At 40.5% G+C, this 23,750-nt stretch overlaps 1 protein-coding gene across 2 annotated transcripts in view; it reads left to right on the forward strand.

Moving 5' to 3' along the window:
• Positions 1 to 22,809, forward strand: part of RUNX1 (RUNX family transcription factor 1) — an 86,771-nt gene extending 63,962 nt beyond the window's left edge. Inside the window, exons 5-6 of one of the 2 annotated variants that reach the window (XM_067565551.1) lie at positions 14,389 to 14,550; positions 17,802 to 22,809. In XM_067565551.1, coding sequence (XP_067421652.1) covers positions 14,389 to 14,550; positions 17,802 to 18,295 — 656 coding nt within the window. In that variant the 3' untranslated portion in view covers positions 18,296 to 22,809. The remainder of the gene's footprint in view (positions 1 to 14,388; positions 14,551 to 17,801) is intronic. The other variant, XM_067565552.1, reaches the window with a different exon arrangement.
• The last annotated feature ends 941 nt before the right edge of the window (positions 22,810 to 23,750 follow it).

Raw genomic sequence — 23,750 nt, forward strand, 5'->3', positions numbered from 1 at the left:
TCACAGACCAGGTTACATATGAGTGCTCAGCTACTGCCATTATTTTCTCCCATTAGAAATAATGAGCTTTGAAATATTTATTTTTAAAACTAAACGCGTGTGTGCATGCGCACACACACACATACACACAAGAATTCCTGGACTTTCCACATATGATTAACAAAATGTACAATAGTCAAATTTGGGGTTTATCAATCTTGAGACTACCCTTTTTAAATCAAGCAGGAAACTGCGTATCAAGATACCTTTAGCTTCAAGGTGGTTTCTTAAAGAGGCACAGTTAAATGATAATTTTCAGATGGCCTTATTCTGCACTTCTTACCTCGGCAAAACTGTTGTCTTCAGTACATCCAGGGGGGCTTCACTGTGATCAGTCAAGTTTCTAAAAAGTTTTAGATATAGCTGTCAGTGTCTCAGTAACTCCATGATTGTGATAGGAGCTGCTATCTTACTGATATTTCCCAGCAGAAAGTCTAGTCACATGGCATAATTTGAGACATAGGAAGTGCAATTCAGCTTGCAGAAACATGGAGGAGGTAGGAACCTTTCCAAGTTGTTTGAAAAGTTTCAAGATTAATTTATCAGTGGTTTAATGCAGATAGTTGTGTTTCAGTTACAGAAATAAGCAGAACATACAATAGTTTTCCTTATTCATGCTGAATTACATTTCCTGCACAAAAATTTATATCTTCAGACTGCCAAAGTTATGGCTTCCTGTTAATTATTAATGTTAATTATTCATTTCTTCATATATGACAATTTGTAACATTTTTTAGTAAATTGTAATCAGATATGATGATGAAGATTGTTTTATATTATATTACAATTTTCCTTTAATTGTACTTTTTAGTTCCAGCTATATTTAGATATATATTCATTCCCTGGTCCATTCTAATACCACCTGGGCACAAAATGAAAATTAAGGCCATTCTTTTGAAACTTAGGGACCTAAAGTTATGAGCACAAATCCATATTTAGTCACTTATTTTCAAAGGTTCTTAGCCCTGCAGTTCCCACTGACATCAAATTGCTAATACATGAAATGACTACAAGTGATTGAGGGCCAGTGGGAGCTGGGAGTGCTCTGCACTTTTGAAACTCAGGCCACATATTTAGAGGCCTAATTTTAGGCACCTAACTTTGCAGATGCTGGCGAAAAGCTCCAGTCCTTCAAAGACTTATGCATAAGGTTCATTTTGTGCATTTTGGGTGGGATTTTCAAAAGTGGCTTAGGAGCATAAGCTCCATGATGCTTTTGAGAATCCCACCTTTTGACTTCAAAGTGTACGGCCTATGTCTCTTCTTCAGATTTAGATTTATCCTGATCTGAAATTAGTCAACGTAGCATTGAAAGGTGAACTGCAAAGTTAACATTAAAATTGAACTAAACCCAGAGATGTGTGCTGAATATACCTACTTGTATGACTGTGGGGAGGTGGCATTAAACAAAAATAAGTTTTAATTTACCTTTCTTTTAATCTTCTTTCTCTAAATGAAATCCTCTGGCATTTTCTGAGTCACTAAAGAATCACAAGATACAGCCTACTGTGACTTCACTGGTGCCATAGGGCTGCATGGAATTTCTGATATCCACAGTGTTACAGTAAGATGCATTCCTCAACTAAACAGGAAGTGCCAGAGGATTTCACAGAGAGAGGAAAGCATTTCTTAAAAGGTATGTTAAATGTATTTATGGGTTGAATGTGCCCCACAGCCCAGTTAGTTGGGGCTTTCAGCACATTTTTTTGGGCTTAACTCATTTTTCATTTCAGTTTTGCAGATCTTCTGTAAACCAGTTTGATGTAAATCATTAGCTCAGTGTTTAGAACAGCACAGACTTTTATATTGTTTTCAAGAACTATTGTTTTCTTCACAAGTCACCCACTTCATTTAGTACTTTAACGAGCAACAATTTCTCAGTTATCTATTTCAAAAAATCCATGTTACAGTCTAAGCCAAAGTAACTTTAAAAATATATGTTCACTTGATGGAGACCTCGCTTCACCTTGTAAATCAAAGCTATGCTCTGGAGAGAGGTTTCATAGTGCTGTGCCTAGGTATCATTTTTCTCAAGGTGACCTCATCTGTTAAAGTATGAAGGTTGCATTTGATATGTCATTTACTTTCTCTAAGTCAATACAATGAACCAGTGCATCTTTAGATCATCAGAGGTCTGGTTATTAATAAAAGTTTTTTTAATCATGATCTGTGTTGGAATTTAAAAGAATCCAGGCAGATTTAATTTGCCATCCTGAATAAAAGTTGTGAGAGGGTGGGATGATATCTCCTGTGTGTGTAGAATGCCCCTAGATGAATTCCACGTTGTTAGTTTATGTTCTCTTTTCTGAGCACTAGGGATGAGATCATAAAAGTGTAAATGGCTGTTATCTTCAAAGGCCTCTCTTATACTGACAAAGCTCCATCTTGCCAACCTATATTATTAGTCTATTTCAATCCTAATTAGTTCACATCAAGGTCACAGTTTTTGGGTGGATAAAATGACTGCAAACTCCAGAGAGTACGTTTTTTCTTATGCAGCTTTCATGTGGAGAAAAGGGGAGAGAGAAGTGCTGAAGGTATGAAATACGAGATTGATACGGACTCTTTTCTTTATCAGTGGGCTAGGGCAACAGTTCCCAACCTGGGGAGCGGGCCCCCCCTGGGGGAGCGCCAGAGATTACAGGGGGTCCGTGAGGCTTCAGCAATATTGAGGTCATTTAGCCCCTTGAGCTCTAAGCCAGGCGCAGCAGCCTCGAGCTTCGCGCCGACCGGAATGAAAAAAGCAGCCCCCCTTCAGGGAGCAGCAGCCTTGAGCTCCACTCTGGCTGGAGCAGAGGAGCAGCCCCTGCCCAGCCCCACACCGGCCAGGTGCCCGACTGGAAAAGAGCAGCCCCGGCCAACCCACCAGACCCCACCTCCATTACCCTCAGTCCATGAGGGATGGGAAGAGGTGGAGCCACACAGGGCATGAGGTGGCAGTTGTGCTAGGGAAGGCTTAGCTTCTTACTCAGGTAAAAGTCATTTTTTATTATTTATTATTATTATTTATGTAATTTAGTGTTGTTGTTGTTGTTATCATTATGTGTGTTTATAGGGATTATATGTGTTTATGGCTGGTGGGGGGGAGTGTGTGTTTTACCCTGTGTTAACTAGTGGGACTTTCACTTAGAGGTTGGGAACCACTGGGGTATAATTAGTTCACGTCTTCAGGAGCCACTTTTGAGATACCTGACACCTTCATACCTGACACCTTTTGAGATACCTGACACCTTCATACTTGATACCTCCTTCATCACTGTGCCCCACAGCAGTCTGCACAGATTCACTGAACTTACTTCTTTGCCGCTCTTTATTTCCAAGGGGAACAATTTCTCAGAGAACCACATATTAAATGGTCTTCTCTCTCTCTCACACGCACACGCACATGCACACACACACACACACGCACATGCACACACACACGCACATGCACACACACACACACACACACACACACACAAATAGGAGGCAATGCCACATGAATTAAATAGGAGGCAATTCCACATGAATTAAAACCAGGCTCTATGTTTTCATGACTCTCTTTTTGAACACTAGGTCCCATATCCTTCTATGACATTTCAAAAAGATAGCATAGTGGCTTGGCATTGGCACATTGTGTTTCCAGTGACCCCTATCCTGGGCTGCTGAGAGCAGGTGCAGCATAGTGGAAGTATGAAATGCATTGTCCTTGAACAGGTAGATCAGAGCAACACCACTTCTGCAAACCACACCTCTGCTCCTCCTTTATCATATCCCTTGGACGGGCACGACAGGGCAATTGGTGGATTCCTTCAATCTCCCCTCTTTTATAAAAGAAAAATATTGTAGTAGGCACCAGGAGACAGGATAGTATAGTGGTTAGGTCACTGAACCAGTATTAGGTACATGGCTCTGCCACAGACTGTGAGACCTTGGGCAACTCACTTAAGCTTTGATTCAGCAAAACATTTAAGCACATGCTTATGTGCTTTGTTGAACTGGAGTCTTGATATCTGTGTGTTCTATTTCCCCATTTGTAAAACTGAGGATTATAATATTATTGTCCTTCCTTGCAGGTGTGGTGTGAGGGTAAATTCATTAACATTTGTGAGGTGCTAAGATTCTGCAATGATGGGGCACAGACAGGGCCGGCGCAACCACTAGGCAAACTAGGCCGTTGCCTAGAGCGGCAAAATTTGAGGGGCAGCAAAAACCTGAATGAACCATTCATGAAACTACATAAGTAAACAAACAGGCTTCAGAAATGGGAATGAAAGGTCAATGAGAATGTACAATCAGTATCAATATTCTCTCTTTTTCTTGTAACATAAATCTGTAATTAAAAATGCTAATGCACAATATTCATTTTCGAAAGTTAATTGGGAGAGGGGGAGGATGGCAAGGCTGAAGGTTCGCCTAGGTTGCCTAATACTCTTGCACCAGCTCTGGGCACATGTAATTACTAGGTAATCAGATGTGTGAAGCAATGGAGCTGAGGGGTGAGCCAGTAATAATGTTCGTTCTGTGTTAGTACAGCGCCTAGCACGATGGGGTCCTGGTTTGTGACTGGGGCTCCTAGGAGTTACAGTAATACAAATAATTATGATAATAACAACACTCAGTTATATACCAAGGCTTAACATAAAGTATATAGCAATAGCTTGTGTTAAGCTGTCATGGTAGCCAAGATATTCTTTGACTCGCAACTCTTAGGCTACGTCTAGAGTGACGGCGGCAAATTCGCCACCATCAGATCAATTTATCCGGATCGATTGAGCCAAAGTGGAGACCTACTCAATTGACCCGGAAATCGACGCTACTAATCCACTTCTGCCAGGTGGAGTAACGCTGCGTCGACGGGACCGCATTTCCCATCGGCACAGCGAACTGAAGATGCTGTGGTAAGTAGAAGTTAGGAAGTCGACGGGAGATACACAAGCTACTCTACGTAGCTTGCGTACCTCCCGTCAACTGCGCAAGTGTAGACGTGGTCTTAGAGCTGTGATTTCCTAGCTATTCTTTTTATGCTCTAAAAGAGAATTTGGGGATGGGGCGGGGGAAAACTGCAACATGCCAGAGTCTGCATGAATGCCTTTCACAGGAAGCCAAAAAAGGAAGGTCCAGGTTGAATTCTTTGATTTCACTCATTGTTAATATTCTTTTTTGGGGAGTGAGGAAGATTGGGGGGAGAGGCGGGAGGCAGAGAAGGAATGGAGTTTTTTGAATAAATAAATAAATCACTCTCCAGAGTGAGTCATACCTCAGAAGACAAAGAACAATGCATCCTTAATTTACAAAACTCAGCTTTCTGATTTCTGTGTATCGCTGGCACTGTGAGACTTTGCCGTTTGCACATAACACAGTCGTGTTCTTCAAAGCAACAGTGACGCCAGCCCAGAACAAGCGCGCTTACTCAGTGGGAGAGATGGTTTATATTTCATGTGAGCAACTTATGTACTAACCTGCTAGAACAGCACACACATTGATTGTGAAATCGCAGGTTTCATAGTTCGGTACTTGCTGCTGTTTGTGCCTCCTGGTGTTGGCGTCAGGTTAGCAAGAAGCACTGAAGAAGATTTCCAGGGCCCCTCACACCATTAGTATTTCATAAGCATTCCCTCGTTTTTATTTGGCAACGTAATAATGCACACAAGCAGTTCTCTGCTCCTAGCATGGACAGTTCATTAGGGAGGCTGTAAGCCTCCGTGTAGGAGAATGCGGGGGACGGATGGTCCCTTACACAAGTACTGTCTTCCATTGCCTTGGGTATCCTTTTGGCATATTAGCTAGTTTGCAGCTTTCACTTGCTGGCCTGGCCTGGAATAGAGTGAAACAAGTTAAAACAAACTGCTAGGGAGTGCTTGATTTTTCCCTTCTATAAGAGGACAGCCCTGCCAGGGCGCCCTTATGTGGCAGGCTGCAGCATGAAAAAAGTGCACCTGCCTTAGTTTCCCCCCTTCTGAGTTCCCAGAAAGAGTCCAAACCATCTGTCCAAGTATAAATATAACCTGTGCGGAGTTCATGTATTAGGAAAGTACTGTGCACATAAATTATAACAGAACATCACCCAGCACCATAAACCAGCATTTCCCCAGCATCGTCCAAACAGTAAGTGCAACATATAACCTTGGCATCCTGCAGCATGCCCCAGCTCACCAGCACACCCCCAGCATCCCTTATCCAGGCCCCGGCTTCCCTCACCACACCCCGGCACTCTAGCGCAGCCCTCTCCTGTCCTGGCCCAGGACAGCCACCCCCTGCCCTTCCAACTGGAGTGCAACCCTGCTTTTCCTAGTGGGAACCCCTCAGATTCTCTGCTTTGAGCCTCCTAGCCAGTGGAGCATCATTCACTCCCTCTGACCCTCTCCTGGTTTCTGTGGGCCCAGATCTCCAGCCCTGGAGATCTCAGCAGGTGAGCTCCTCTACTGCTCCCCTACCTTGAGCTCACTCTGGCTGCTCTCCTTGGCTTTGGATACACCTGCTTCCTTCCAGGACATTCTTCAGTCCTCTTGGTCTGTGGCAGCTCTCACCTGCCTCTGACTAAACCAGTCTGCTCTGATTCACTGGGACTATTTACTGGCTTCCATCAGGGACTTCACCGGGTCTTTCCTTGATGGTTTTTTGCCTCCAGCTGCTCTCCTGGTCTTGATCAGCCAAATGGGAGAACCTGCTCTGGCACAGGGGCTCTGGACCTACTTCATTTACTGGGGCCAGCCCCCTCGTGACATCCTCTGTCCCACACATTTTTAAAGAAGGCCTAGTTTAAATTGTTCATGCGTTATTTTACAAAATTGCAGTGGGGGACATTAAAAACTGGAGGATGACTATCCCCTGCAGTTAGAGGCACTGTGAGATTTGCATTATTTCCCACCTCAAGACTCATTTCTGGGGCAATGCCTAAAAGAAAATAGCCAGCTAACTAATTAGGGCGACATAGAGGGCCAGCTGGGGACTGATTATCCATAGAAAATAAATAAAAAGCAGAACTAACAATAGAACTACCAGTCATTACCTTGGCCTCTTGGTCTGTTCTGTCTCATCCTCCCCAATGTTTGTCTTTCTTTTTTCTCTCTCACGTTATAGGCTCTCCACTTCATAGAGACTGTCTCTTCTTATATATCTGTAGAACACCCAGAATAGTCTGGCAACTGCAGCAATAACAATATGTGTAGGGAATTAACAAATACTGCAATAAAGGTAAATTAATATGGTGCAATTAACATAAACCTTTTTGAGAGATTACCACTCTAGCCCATACTGTGCTCTAAAACCAAGGAGCTGATGCTACTGCAGGAATTGTATAGAAATTCTCTCACTTCATGGTCCCATGGGAGACATTTCAGAGGCTCAAGCTCCTCTAGAACTCCTCGAGCAGTTTTAACATTTCACAAAACCGCAGAAGCGCTGAAATAAAATAAAACAGTGGGATATGAGGTCATTGCTGAAGGTACCTTTTACAGAGACTGAGTAGCTTTGGCAGTGACATGAAAACATGATGTATGCCATAACCCGACGTGCCCTTCATTTATATGAGTTCATATAGTGGAAGGGCTATATGAGGTAATACGAGGCCTCCCACAATCAGCGATTTCAAGCCAACGGTGTGCCATGAAGTGTATAGAACAGGGTGGTTATCTTGCAACTCCCACAAAGGAAGGCAGTGAAGTCAATGTGGAACAGGCAATTCTACCTTAAGCATGTAAAGACAATGAGATGTCAACTACTCGCATTCTCAACCAAAAGAACCATGGTCTACAGTTAAAAATCTAGGGTGGGGTTTTCAAAGCCACAGGGATGCTCAGTTCCAATTAATTTCCAAGTTTTAAGCTCTTAGGAGGCTTTAAAAATCCCATGCCTAAAACTTGTGCCCACTTCCATGAATCCCATACTTCTCCTCACTGTTATATTGGGAAATGGCTCTGTGGCATGACAGAGCCGTGTAGTAGTTTCCACTGTGTGTCATGCTCAGGGAAAGCACCCTGTACAATGAAATAGCTGAATGGTGGAATTTTACAGTTTGCTCTGTAATTTTCCAGTTCCTCGTGTTCCAGCACTGAGAAGCATTAGAATATTTGCCTTATGTGTCTCTTGCTGCCAATGATGACCTTGCCCTTTGGAAAGTCCCACCTTCTTGAAGCCACTGACTAATTCTTTCAGCTGCTGAGAGGTGACACAGCTTTGCAAAGTGCTGCTTTAGGCTGGGATTTGAGACTGGCCTTTGTGATTTGTTGGGCCCCAAGTTGGTGGGAAAGGGAGAGAGCAATTGAGTCATTTTGGTCATGTTGCCAGAGGGGAGATCAGGTCAGATCAGTGCAAGAATGTAGGACCCCAATCTGTCCTTTGTGCTTTTAGGGTTGGAAACAGTAAAAAGTAAGAGGGAAGATGATGATGGCAGTGGATGAAGTGGAGAAAGAAATGTGACAGACTATGGAGAAATAAGGGAGAATAAAAGGAAAGAGGGACAGAGAGAAAAAAATGAAAAAGAACTTTTGCAAAATGTCTTCATTCTTTTCCTGAGGCCTAAAATTGCCCCGAGTATTCCCTCCTCTCAGCCCATTGCCGCTATTAAGCAAGAATCCTTTCTGAATGAACATCAAGACCATCCTGACTTACTCACATTGTAAGAGAAGGAAATTCACACTATGAAAACTGTTTCCCTGTGGGAAGTTTGGCAAATCATGCAAGCGGTGGGGAGAGAAAATGAATACTGGAGTCAGTGAGGCTTTGTAAAGTAGTTAATGGCCCTCGTCATTTCTTATCTCCCTCTGGGATGACATTAGTAAGCCCCTGCTTAGCCATTGAGATGGGATCCCAGCTTTCTTTCATCCCATCTTTTGTGCCAGATGTTGCCTTTAAAGTGGAGGAACTGCAAAGCTTGACACTATGTGACTGACAGACATTTTTGCAACTCGAGAGAAATGGCTGGCAACTGCAGAGACTGTTTCACATTTTGTCTGTATTGTGCTGTACCGGGGACTGACTCATGTTATTATGGAATTTTATCTGATATAGATATCTGGCTAAGTAATTTCTTGCTACTTGGATATGCTTGTGGGTGACTCCCTTTTACCCATTGACCTTTGGGCTGTCAAATCATTTCTAGAAGGCAAGACATCGAGATGATAAGACTTTTTAGCTAGGTATGTATTGTTTGTGGGAATGAAGCATTATTTTCATGTGGCGCCTTTGGAATTTACCCTAGTTTAGCTAGGGACATCCATGTAAAATGCACCTAAATCCAGTCAAGGGGAGTGCTTATTACCTTGCTACTTACTTATGCATCATTCTCAATACTGACTTGCGTCATAAAGTACTGACTCATATCCTGTAGCTCCTTTCTGAAGCTTCCAGTAACACACTGTGTCATAGTGAGATTAGGCTCACATTGCTCCGCTTGGCTACGGTCAGGCTGTAACGGCTGAGCTGCAATGACACACTGAGTACTCTCTCACTTTATACTACAGTGGCACAAACCAGCTCCACAGAAAGAGAGAAATTCACGTATTTTCTCAAGTGCTGCACAATTTAAAGCGTAAGTTTCCTCTGAAAACGTGGCTCTTTAGAAATGGTTTCCTGGAGCTCTGTGTTTATTGTGGCTCACTGATTTCTATGTCACGTGTGCTCAGTTTACAAGTTAAAAGATATTTGGGAGATTTTTTTTTTTAATGACTGCCCCACAAAATCACTTTGGGCTTTGAAGCCAGGCTGAGTTCTTTCCTTCTCGTGCATCTTCACCATTAATAAAGGTTCTGTAGGCCTAATTATGCCCTCCGTGATATCTGTGCAACTCCATTGCCTGGTAGGTATTTGCTCACTCTTTATTGGTTCTGCAGTGCTAACAAACAGTAAAAAAAAGAAAAAGTCACTGAAGTCAGCAAATGAGACTGAATACACACAGGGAACAGATCTGCTAAGTAAGAAGGCACTACTTTTATACAATCACTTTTCAGAGTAGAGTTGCACTTAAATCAACTGCACCAGAGGTGGTGTGGGTTGGATTGGACTAAAGAGTGCTACAATTATAATACAAATGGCTTAGATAGCTCTTGGGATAGTTGCGTGTGCAAGATAGCAACCTCACTACTGTTTGCAGTTCTGGGTCATATAGTACTGGAAAATCACCAGTGCTGTGGCATGATACTTCTGTAGTGCAGTGATTTGGTGCCAAGCACACATTAGCTGGAATATGTGCTAACAATCATGAGACTGTGCAAGAAGTTCTCCAGCACCACCTACTGACAAGCCACTGACAGTGAAATCTCAAATTGACAGGCAGAATTACCACCGTTATTTGAAGATGCCAACCTTTTGCAAATTATACTTTGATTTTCCACTGCGACGATAATTAGAAAACTGCTAAATATGAATCACAAGAAGCAACATGGGAGGGAGGAGTTTTTAACCCTCTTCCCTGAGTCTTTTACCAAAGCTTATTCTATTGACCATTAAACATTATGCAACATTGGCATTGTTTAATAATGAGGTTTTTTTAAAAAGCCAAGCACCACAACTTTTTCATGGCAATACAACAATATGAGGCATGAAAGATGGTCCAATACATCATGCTTAATAACTTGTTTGGCAGGAGGTTGAGACTTGGTGACTACAAAACAAGGTGTGAATTACTGCACTATAATTCTTGCCCTGGAGTGTTTTATTGCAATTACTAACTGTTTTCAATTTTTAAAATACATTTTCTCACATGATGAAAAGCAGAAATGAAAGCACTTGCTAATAGGAGAAATACAGAAAGATTTGGGCCCAGATCCTCAAATTGGTGTAAACAGGTGCAGCTCCACAGACTTCATGCTGTTTTGATCTCCTTTTAAATGGTTCTGAAATCCTATTTGACATTAAGACTACAAAGGCCACAGAGTCCCTATTATTTTCCCTGAATTTAAACCGGACTAGTTCTACTCTCTCTGCAGACTTTTTTGGCCATACTATGGTTTGGGAAGAAACTCAGGTTGTTTTTTTTTAAAGCACATTTTCATACATTTAATGTCTTCTCCCTCTTCCCCCTCCCGCCCCCCACAGCTCCCCGGAACACACACTTCCTCATCCCAGGTTGCTACAGTTTGATAAATTTAAATCCTTACTGTGTTTGGGAAGAGACTGAGGGAGGAGGGGTGGTATTTTTTAAACAGCCTCATTCTGCCTCCAGCTGTGGCAGTCAGTGTGGTTCCAGTTTAAGTTAAGGTAAACTAAAGGCTCACAAGTGGGTCCTAAAGAAAGAAGGATATCAGAAATATTTCCAGCTCTCTTTGAAGTCAGTGGAAATGCTCCCATTGGCCTCTGTGGGAGTTGAATGAAGCCCTAAATACTGAAACAGTGACTGAACTCTCCCCCCTCAATAAACCTACAGACTTTTCCAGTGCTATTTTCGTCCTTTATTAGTTAGTAAATGACTGTGAAGGAAGAGGCGGATGGGGTCGATGAATTTCTAACCATGGTATTGTGGTTATGCTTATTAATGTCACTGAATGGAATGCAATTTGTTAACCAATCAGATCTCTTCATTTCTAAAGCCATTCCAGGACAACTGTTAATGAAAAAGATGTGTTTGGGAATTCAGGTACCCAAATATACGGCTGATTGGTAGTGAGATTTTTATTTTTGCTTGAGGAAGATTTAGGTGGGCCACGGGATTAGTAATGGGTACAGAGCCTTTCAACGCCCTGGTCACTGCTTCAAAGCCACCTCAGGTCAGCAGTAATTGAAAGTGGAGCTTGAATGAGCTAGGTCAAATATATTGGTTGCCTCTTTCCAGTTGCTAACTGACCTGTGTCTGCATCGCAAAAAACACCGCTCTTGGGTTTCTGGCCAGGGCACAGCACTGCGGCAGCTGTACCGGCATTAAAAGAGGGATAGCGTTCATATTTCAGTGTTCAGACTGCCAACTCCTTCTGTTTTTGACACAATCAGTGACAAGGCGGTGCTGACTCATCTGCATGGTATCCCTTGACTAAGGGGTGCAACAGTGCCTCACATCATTCCTCTCCAGAAAGAGCCAGAGAATGATGATGGGCAGCTGTTGCTCCTTCCCAAAGGCATCCCCATGTAGATCCCCACAGGGAGAGAGCCTTCCTCAGGCCTCTTCGATATCTACAGGCCAAGTCGGCGCATGTGAGAGCAGGAGATAAGTCATTGCTCAGTGAAGGGGGTTCAGCTGTGAAACAAACCTCCAGGGCAGATTAGACTAAGTATGTCTATACTGACGGTGGCACCGTTGGCGCCGCCCCGGATCGATTCTTTGGGATCGATTGAGCAGCAATGGAGACCAGCTCAATTGATCCAGAAGTCGATGGTGTTAATCCACCTCCTCTAAAAGAGTAATGCTGCGTCGACCGGAGGGCATTTCCCGTAGAGTAGCTTGCATATCTTCCATCAACTGCTGCCGAATGTCACCAGCACTGTAGACCAAGTATCACCAAATATCAGAGTATCACCACATTTAGGGCACACTGCAAGACCCTTCTCTCTTTGAAATAGTTTTCCTACCAATGGTTTTGAAGGAAAATAGAACTAAATACAAATCAAGTGGACCTTCCTCTCTCCATGGAAAGGGAGAAAAGCAGAGATCCCATGAAGTCCATTAGGGCTTATACTGCAGTGATGGGGGATTATAGAAGACCCTTCAGATAAAACAGGCAACCAGAATTGGCTTCTGTGTAGCAGTCTTAGCAGATGCACCAAGGATTGCATGGGCAAGGAGACTGAACTATATAGTTTCCCCTCTAGAGTTGGTCCTTCCAATTATCATGGTACTCAAGTGAATAGGCCTACTGAAATCAATAGGACTAGATCCCTGAGTAAAATGATAGGATTTAACCCCAGTTTGGATTAAAGTGTGTTGGTGGGGTAATGTCAGGAAGCTTGCATTGCCACAGTCTGTCAATAACCCTGGAGACTGAATTCCTTTCTCAGTCTATCACCTTTAATAAATATTAAATGCACATTTTAAACAATGAGATGGGTTTTTTTCCCTCATAGAAGAAAGTTAGTTTTTATGCCCATATCTCCTTATATTTGTTTCCAGTAATGTCCCTGTAGTCTAGTTGGATGATTTTCTAAAACAATATGAGTCAACTGAATTATAGTATAAGGAAGACTGCACAAAAAGAAGCCATACAGTATTTTAATTTTTTCAGAAACGCTGTCTTTTAATATCTGTTAATCAGTATTGAATCTTGTAATGGAATTAGTTGTTTATTCTGCAAATGGCCTTACAAGTAATTTTTTAAAAGGCCAGGTGACTTCACTCTGCTTTTGCATAAGCCTCCCCTTCCAAACAAATGAAATAAACAACAGCTTTTTGCCAGTCTGATATTTGCTTCTTTCAATTAGCCAGTTTGAGCTGTAAGAGAAAATTCTCACTGGTGGTAATACTAGTGAAAAGCCACAATTTTGTGGATTTATGGAAAGAAGAGACAATTTCTACTCTCACTTTGAGTTTTTCCTGAAAGTAAAAGGCAGCTTCTGCAGATGGGAAAATGACAGTTCCAGATGTGAATGCTCACCAGGCAAAAAGGGGTGGTTCCTATGATGAACAAACTGCTTTGGACAAATATGAATACTGCCCCTCATCCCTGCCACAAGCCTTTGATCCCAAACTTAAGCCAAACTAGTTCTGAAACTATAAAATAATTGGTTCACTTTCTGCCCTATTTTTAAAAAATGTTTGCACATCTGTGCATTTCCAGATTTCACTTAGAAGCACTAGAAATCTCTCCTGAAAGCCTATGTTCATGAGATGTCCCGTTTTCCCAATTTTTCAGTTCCAAGAGGCTTGCACAAGAAGTCCTATTTCGAAAGTTCATCCAGCTCTATTAGTTTCATTCATCTCTATTAACAGACCTTTCATTCTTTATATCTAATATCTTTAACAAAATAAATTGTCACCAAACTAAGTCTGGGATTTTCAAATAAGCCTAAGGGCATTAGACACCCACATCCTAACTCCCTTAGGATCCTTTGAAAATCCCAGTCTGAATTATGTCACAATTTAGCATAGCTGTCTTCTACTCAGACATGTGAGTCTTACTTTTGTGGCACAGCAACAACATTGTACGACCGAAATATTAATGTACTTCAGCAATGAGCAGTTTAACCTTGGGAAGCTTAATCAGCTTTCCCCTGGCCAGCGTCAATGTGAATTATCAAAAAGCTTCAACTGATCAAAAATCAAAGCAGCCCAAATAACATTTTTAAAAGCGATTCATCCGTAGGTCTCTGAACAAAGGGGAGTGTTTGAAGTGAATTGTAATGATAAGTTTCTGCATAAACCATTTGGTTCAGTTCATGTGTTTGATCACAGTGTTTAGTGGTTAAAAATAACTTCTCTCTCTAAATACTTCTTTTCCTTTGCAGATACAAGGCAAGTACAGCCATCTCCTCCATGGTCCTATGATCAGTCCTACCAGTACTTGGGATCAATCGCAACGCCCTCAGTGCACCCTGCCACACCAATTTCACCTGGGAGAGCTAGTGGCATGACATCCCTCACTGCGGAACTTTCAAGCCGTCTCTCAAGTAAGTACCTAAAAGTTATTTACACTAAACAGGTACCACTAAAGCCATGTGACTGTTTCCAAATCAAAATGATACCAGTGGTTGGAGCTTCCCTATCATGTTGTTATCTTTTTAATCAGTTCGTAATTAAATACATTTTGAGCCTGCAAGAAAAAGTTTTCAAGTGTTTGCTTGGCTTTGCCTAACTGGTGGGGAAATCCAGAATGTCATTGTCAAAAACCAGAAGAGAAATTAATTTTAGCTGCTTTGAAATAGGAGATACGCAGAACTATAAAAATAGTTTAGATAGCTAGAGAGTTGCAATATCTGCCAAGAAATGAATGCCAGAGATACTTCATCTCTGCTTCCTTCCCTCACATGAAATTCAGACCAGATCATAGCAGATTAGGAGGTTTACAATTGAACAGAGGGTAGTGGGGTTTTTTTTGTTTTTTTTGTTTTGACATTTTAAGTGTTGTGTTTTACTGTGTCATGTTATTTCTTTGTCAAATCGCCCAGCAAAACTTTACAGGCCAGCATAAAAATGTATCTCCTAAATGAAAACTAACCACCTGGTTTTGTATCATTTACCTCGGTCCACCTGCTGACATTAACCCCCACATCTTGAACCAATATTTGGGTGTTCACCATCAAGAATTCTCTTTAAACAAATAGGAACCACACAACTAAAGTTCCTACACAGCTCTTTGGAGCTTTACCCTTTGGAGGCAAATTTTGGCCTTGTTAGAGTATGTAGGGATTCTTCTGACACCAATGGGACCCACTTGAGTGGCCTAGAGTCTACGCTGCTGTCGGACTTGTAATGGGTTGTATCTGATCAAAATTCTGTTTTCAAAGACTCACTTTTTATCACTTACATATCCTTATCTGGGATTCTCAGTAGAAGTAGGTTATCTTATTAAGATTAGAGGATAGCTCGATATTAGAGCAGAGTGGAAACTAATAACAGCTTTTCGTAGAAAATTAAAACAAAATTTTTGTTTAAAAAAAGTCTATGAAATAATTTCTTTTTCAGTGACAAGCTAAAACCAAAACAATGAAATGTTTTGATTATTTGTGTTTTTCTCCCATTTTTTCTCTTTTCCCCACTCTCCCTCCCCTCCCCCTTTTTCCAGGAGCAAAAGAAAAAAAGTGAGAAAGAGAAGAGAAAAAACGGGGGGAGGGGGGAGGGGGGATATAATCATTTGCTGACTAACCAGAAATTTTCAAACAAAAACTAAAATTGTCTGTGAAAATTTTTATTTACAAAAGAAAAACTATTTTTTGGTTGAAAATTGTTTTGGAACCAAACACTTTGACCAGGGTTTAATAGATTTAGAGCGAGAGAGAGAGAGAGAGAGAAAGAGACTGTGTGTGTGTGTGAAAGCTGGTAGCTGACCCCCTTTTTTCACCAGTTCATACAGGTACATACTTATAAAGGGAACACTTTAATCTTCCCTTACCACTCAGGCATAACATTATCACTGACAGGAAAATCACTTCTAACTCCAACAGATAAAGAAATATACCACATACCCTGAGCTCACCTAACTCAGACAGTATTGCAAAACCTTAACTCTGACCTCAAGGAAATTCACTTATAGTTACTGTAGAAATGCGTACGTTAGACTGTATGATGAGTTATTTTTCTGGGAAACGATGAGATCAGTGGTAAGGTTTTACATTACAGCATGGCAGATGAATTTGGGGGGTATAATTTGTTTCTGTATCTATTGGAGGTAGAAGTGATTTCGCTGTGGAGATGCAGAATCTGTCAGTGACCATAGTTAGTGTGATGGCTGAGTGGAGAGGGAAGCTATAACAGCTTCTTTCACTTGAGATTTCCTTGCTTTCATGGGTCTGTGTGGGTGGGTTTTGTCTTCAAGCAACCATACATGGTTTGTAATAAAGTTTTTGTTTGTGGGATATTATTTATATTTTAAATACTCTTTTGTATTCACATAAAAATATCTTTTTGTATCATTGTAACTCCCCCACGAATGCACAAAAACACTCCAAGGAGCTTCTCCTTGGCAAGGTCAGCTAAACAACAAATTGGAAGTTTGTAGGCCAAGTTATTTGCAGAGGGAGCACTGAAAATCAGGATTATAATATGAAACTAGCACCAACCTTCACTACAGAGTAGCTGTCACCGTTCCATCATACACTATAACTGCAATTTAAAATTGCAATGTGGTGTTTGTATGTTGGAAGGAAATGTATTCAGGCGTTCATTGATCTTGTTAAACCAAAAGGGAGCCTATTTCTAACTTGGCAGATGCAGCAATAAAGCCTATAGCAAGTGTTAGAGTTCTTCTAAGAAACGTTTAGAAACGTATTGAAGAAATCTGGTTATGTGGCTGACAAGCTTTCAGAACCTGACACTGTAGTATGTCTGCTCTACCTTTCAAGCCAGTCAGAGCAGACTGCTTTGTTTTCCTTCTTCCACATACTAGTGCTTCCTTCTGCACACACACTCCTCTCATACAGACTCCACACCTTGTCTGAAAGGAGCTGTCTTCTGGAAAGTTTTCTTATTATTGTTATTTTAATAATACATAGCTGCCAAGTCAGAGGACTGACAGCTTCCATTAATCTGACTCAGGATGAAGATCCTTTTAAGGAGGCCATTATCTGCTCAGGTTGTTTAATCCCTTTGGAGGAGGCCAGGGGCAAGCGCGGGAATAAAAAATTGATTGCTTTTGGAGGTGCACCTTCTGTGCCACTGCTGTGGCCTCAGGGCCAGAGGGCTGTCAGCTCTCCCCATGGCCCCGGGGCCAGAGGAGCTCGCTCGCTCTCCTCCATGGTCCAGGGTCAGAGAAGCTCACTGTCTCCACCCTGGCCCCATGGACGGAGGAGCTGCCAGCATTGGACTGAAAACTTGTAACCCCTATATTCAAGTTCCATCTCTGCCAATGTGTGGTCCTTGGCAAATTACTTAGCTTTGGTGTCTCAGTTTCCCCCTCTCCAAAACTACTTGTTACTATCATGTTACTACTTCACAAGGTCACTGTGATGCTTATTTAGTTAATGTTTATGGAGCACTCTGAAGCTGTAAATACTGCATAGGCTGTAAGTGCTATAAGAACAAACAAACAAAAACTTATAGGGTAATTGCCCCTTTGCTGAAATGAATCTAAAAGTTTCAGATAGCACAGTATTACCAGTACTCTATTACTGATCCACTTTGAGAAAGCATTGTCCTTTCATGGGTCATTAAAATCTTATTCTTTCCATTTAAAATTGATTGTTTTTCTTCCCTCAAATACTAGGTGCTTCCGACTTAACAGCATTCAGTGATCCCAGGGTGGGAATTGATCGCCCGTTCTCCACGCTTCCTTCAATTTCTGATCCTCGTATGCACTACCCCGGACCATTTACCTACACCCCGACGCCTGTCAGTTCAGGCATAGGAATTGGTATGTCTGCTATGACCACTGCCACAAGATATCACACTTATCTCCCTCCTCCGTATCCTGGTTCTTCTCAGTCCCAAGGTAGCCCATTTCAGACCAGCTCACCTTCTTACCATCTTTATTATGGAACATCAGCAGGGTCATACCAGTTCTCAATGATGTCTGGGGGAGACCGGTCACCCCCGCGTATCCTCCCTCCTTGCACTAATGCTTCCACAGGATCTACTCTCCTCAACCCCAATCTTCCAAACCAAAGCGATGTGGTGGAGGCAGAAGGTAGTCACAGCAACTCCCCTACCAACATGGGCACCACAGCAAGGCTGGAGGAAGCAGTATGGCGACCATATTGAATGAATTATAAGTAGAGATGGGCCAGGACTCAAGTGCTTTTTCTCTGCTGATGCCCATAGGTACCCCATAAATACCTTTCTTGCCTGTGGGTACTGCCATGTTTATACATCACTTTCAGAAGCAAACTATCCAGAAGTCAGTACTTCAGGAATGATGTCATGGTGTTAGCCAATCAGTGAACGGATGTCATCCCAGGAAAATAGCCTTTTTCAAGGGCTGAACTTCTGGAAAGGAGGATTTTTAAGTTGGTGGTGTAGAAATAGGGAGAGTTGGTAGATAGACACCCAAGCTCTTTTCAGACTTGTGGCCTCCAAACATCCCTGATTTTGGAGGTCTCCAAAGTCCTAAAGAGTGCTTTAGTTCACTTCTAATTTTAAGATTTAAAATCTAACACAATCTTAGTGAGTTTACTTAATCATATGGACGTGTTAGTTATAAGGAAGTATAGGAAGATTCCCAGAGGGAAACTGTGAATGCTTCTGATTTATCAATGCTGTGAATAAGAAGTTTTTTATCTTGGACATTGACTTTTTTTACCAAGTTGTATATTCCAAAGAGTATGGATTTTTTTTTTATTATTTTTAATTTTTTAAGGATGCAACTCATCCTGCTTTGCATCTAACTTCTTTTATTTCTTTTTTAGCACCTTATACGTTGCAAAAATATTTCACTTTTTTTAAATCATTCTTGCTTCTTTATTGTTTTGTCAACTGAAAGAATCAGCCCCTTCCTCAATGAGGTAATTTAACTTTTTTCTTTTGGACTTTTTTTAATGCAATGGCTACAGCCTTAGGTCATTTTCAACTACTGTACTATTATGATTTCTTCAATATTTATGCTTGATGTTTAGACTTTTCTTATTTGTTGATACTTTTATTATTTAAATATGCTCCTTTTTTTTTGTAGCAGCCAAAGTTAAATTTATAACATTGAAAAAAGGCTGAGATAACAATGGGTAATGTGATGTCTAGTTATCTAGCCATATTGTTTACATTTTGCTCCCTTTATTTAATCAGCCATTTAAAACCCAACAAAGTCATTCTTTTCCCTCTGCTGGTCTTTCAATACCAAGGGTCACTTTAAGGATCAGCAGGATGGAAATATATCATTTGTAAAGCAGACACAGTGGTGTCATGCATCTCCCTTCCACCAAATATTTAGGGCCGTATTCTGCTATTGATCATGACTCGGTTTCTCATTGATTTTAGTAAGAGCCAAGTACTCATTCAAGGACAGAATCTCGCATGTAGCTGGCACTCCACGGGTAAAATACTGGTGCCATTTAAGTCTATCAGAGGTTTGCCATTGACTTAAAGGGGGCCAGGATTTTACCCAAAGTTTCCTGCACAACACTCTACTTACCAGTGTACTAAAAATACAACAAATTAACAAATCACAAGTAAATGGAGCTGAAAGTTCTATCAGATTCAGCTGGAAACCAGAGTATCAAACAAGTGGAGTTTAAAAGTTCCATAGTCCTATAGTTCTGAAGGAAGAAGAATATTCAAAACTGGTGCACAGAATATTCTGTCCTGTAGAAAATTTGCAATGCATTATAATAGTACTAATCTGTTATTATGGAATCATCACTGTTGCCCATCATTACAGCACAAACATATCAGATGTCACTGTAAATTTTAAGGCACTATTTTATTAGAGGGTTTGGTCTGAATGCATTTGTTGTACTACTCATTAATTACAAACTGCTGATGTTGACGTGTGCATTCAAAATGATCTGATTGTTATTTAATGTACTTCTTAAATTAGTGAAACAATTGCAGGTCAACTCAGAAGAGTATTTGAAAGCAGGACTTCAGATCAGTGTTTGATGTTTTAAAAAAAAAAATTAAAAAGGATTTGAATTACAAAGATCCTTGGCTGCAGGCAGCAAAACAGCTGGGTTTATTTAAAACAATTTGTTTTTTGAGTTTTCTTTATATATATATATATATATATACGTTAGGTTTTGCTTCTTTGTTTTGGTCAGATGCAATAGCACTTTGGAATAAAAAAAAGTTACAGATTGAAGCATCTAACATGGTCAATAAGGTCATTTTTCTCATGCAGAAAATGGGGAATGTTTCAAATGATCTCAGTAGAAGCTGAAAGTTATTTTCTTATTATTTAAAATATATAAATTCGCATTTCGTTCAGTATAAAAATTATATATTAAATTTGATAAGAACAAAAAAAAAAGTAGAAGACATAGACAAATTATATATTTTTTAAAAAAATCTTAAAAGTATATTTTGAAAGTATGGTGACCATACTGAACTTAAACCAGCCTTTGTGACACTTTGCATAGTCCATGTCTCTTGTCCCTCGTGACCTTAAAAAAAGTCCTTCTTCACTGATTAGACTATAGCTCCACTAGAACAGTGGTTCTCCACCAGGGGTGCATGTACCCTGAGGGTACGCAGAGGTCTTCCAGAGGGTACATCAACTCAGCTAGGTATTTGCCTAATTTTACAACTGGCTACATGACAAGCACTAGCGAAGTTAGTACAAACTAAAATTTCGTACCAACAATGACTTGTTTATACTGCTCTGTGTACTATACACTGAAATGTAAGTACAATATTTACATTACAATTGATTTATTTTATAATCTATATGGTAAAAATGAGAAAGACATTTTTCAGTACTAGTGTGCTGTGACACTTTTGTATTTTTATGTCAGATTTTGTAAGCAAGTCATTTTTAAGTGAGGTGAAACTTGGGGTACGCAAGAGAAATCCGACTCCTGAAAGCGGTACAGCAGTCTGGGAAGGTTGAGAACCACTGGACTAGAGAATCCACACAAGTCCACATGAAAAATCATAGATTGGTGAGAAAACTAACCACATCTGTCTTTTGAAAGCCATCCCCCCTTCATGCCCAGTAGTCCTGTTTTTAAGGAATTGTCTTGATCATCAACAAATTATGGGAACAGTATATGTGGTATATCTTTGAGACTGTACAAAAGCACTTAGCAGGTAAAAGGAGGAAGTTTAAGCAAGACATTTCCTTTATTCATGCATCTCTATATTAATTCAGTTTTATCATTCCTGTCATTGAATTAAACCTAAAAGGACATTTCCATTTCCCTACAAACTGCTCTGATCCAGCAGATGGCCCAGGATTCTTATCCCACTAAAATAAAGACAATTATTTATATTTTCCCCTACGGGTTTAGTTGATATGTTCCTTTTGCAAAATATAATTTGTAGCCCTGTTTGAAACAACCTGGTTTAACAGTCAAATTATTATTAGACATGAGCAAATATAGGCCTTGATTCTCATTTACACAAAGGCCCCTTTACACTGCTCTGTAAATTACTTTTATACCCACTTTAAGTCCCCTGTTACACAGTTGGAGCAGGCCTTCGTGTAAATGGGAATCAGGCTCCCCACTCCGTATTACTGCTATTGAGAATTTTATGTATAATTAAGTTAAATAATTATTTGGAAAGGAAACAAAGCAATTTCCAGCAAGTGGCCCTCAGTCTGAGGTAGGTGATAAGTGTCCTGGTTTACCTGTGTCCTTGAAACATTCATTGCTATTTTCTGGATGACCTTTTTCATTCATTTGTTTGAAAATTCAGAATAGATTATTTTCTATTTGAGCAAAATACTTTCTTGTTTACCTGCATCATAACATTTTTTGTTAATTTAGCTTGATCAGTACTGATCACTTGGCATTTTTTCTCCTTATTGTAGAAGAGTTGCATCAACAGACTTACTTGTATTTATGTGTGTAAATAGATTTTAAAAGCTACATAGCAAAATATTGTTAGTGCTTGTAATTACTCTGCATTTTTTCATTTTTCTGTGTTTTTAATGAAACTTGTTTCTTTCCAACTTAGTTATTTTAGGCTTCAAAATTAACTACATTTTATTCACTTTTGTAAACAGTTATAGCATGGTCTCTGTCAAACACTCTTCACTTTTTTGTTGTTGTTGTTGTAGGGGAGAAATGAATGTGCAAAAAAACTGTGGGTTCTTTGTGGTTTTCTGGATGTGACGGTTATGACTTCATTTAAAAAAAGAAACTTTCAATCCGAAATGACTGTATGGTAAATCTGATAGAGAATGCAATGGGAAATTGGTCCTATCAGAACAGCATCAGAGCATATTTGTTCAGCATTTACTGGATATGTTTACAAAATAGATGTTGCAATGTACTGGAATGGTCACATTTTCCTTCAACACTGTCACACTGAACATTTTCAGAAGGGGGAACTTTCAAGCTCTGGTGGTTTATTTGTTGTTGTTTTTTTTTAACCAGATAGGAAAAGAAAATGGAGTAGATTTCCCCCACTACAAGATGTCTCTAGATACCACATCAGAGTAGACACTTACTGTACATAGTGAAGGCAGCATCCAGTGCTACAGGAAAACTCATTATGACTAGCATGCTGAGCAGCTGGACTGCTAAGTTAGTTCTAATGGAGACTTGCTTTCATTCTTTGTACCACAGTTTCTTCTGTAAATTCAATATTATAATTAGTGTGAATGACAAATAAAATGTTTGACAAGTATGCACATTGGATTGGTTTGTTCTTTTATTAGCAAGGGAATAGCCTTCCCAGTAGTGCAAGCCATTGGCAAGGTATCAGCCATAATTTTTCAAAACTATTTTCCTTACAGTTTGCCAGTCAAATGCTGACATGCTTACTCTTCTTTTTTTTTTTTTTTTTTTTGTACCCTTCTGGAGAAGACCTGCTTAAGACCTATTATGTCTTTAGACCTAAGTCCTTCAAAATAGGACTTAAGTGGTGCAGAGGCCTAATAACTGAATTAAGTCTCTGGCTTCTTAATTAACTCAGAACTTTCCAAGCGGTCCTATATCTTCTCGCCACCTCTAGGTCTTTCTTCAGCTATGAACATTACAGTACATTTCCCCTGTTTCAGAAGAGACTTGCTGTCTTCAGTAGGTGTTCCAAAAGTATCATCTCTTTCACCACTTCATTTGGGATTGTAGTGTGGATTCTGTCCGGCTCTGCTGAGCAGTACATGAATTCAGGAGGCATCAAAACAGATAGTATAGATAATGTAACTTACACGGTGCATTGGCAATTTTTTTTTTCTTTAAACAAATGAAGAAATTCTATGCCAAGGATTAGCGTCAATACAGCATTAATGTCAGGGAATCAAGTGGTCAAAATCAGAATCAACAAAGCTAAGACTGAAAGTTCAATCTTAAGGGTATGTCTTCACTTACAGCAGCAAATTTGGCACCGCTGAATCGATTCTCTGAGATCAATTGAGCGGAAATGGAGACCCGCTCAGTCAATCTGGAAGTCGACTCAATAAATCCACCCCCAGAAAAAAAGTAACGCTGCGTCGACAGGCGGACATTTCCTGTTGGTGTAGTGTAATGGAGATGCCTCGCTAATTAGAATTTAGGAAGTTGATGGGAGATACGCAAGCTACTCTATGTAGCTTGCGTATCTCCCGTCAACTGCCGCTGAA

The sequence above is a fragment of the Emydura macquarii genome, unplaced genomic scaffold (assembly GCF_026122565.2).
Source record: "Emydura macquarii macquarii isolate MOO-44397 ecotype Brisbane River unplaced genomic scaffold, CSIRO-AGI_Emac_v2 contig_2681, whole genome shotgun sequence".
In the NCBI taxonomy this organism is placed as follows: Eukaryota; Metazoa; Chordata; order Testudines; family Chelidae; genus Emydura; species Emydura macquarii.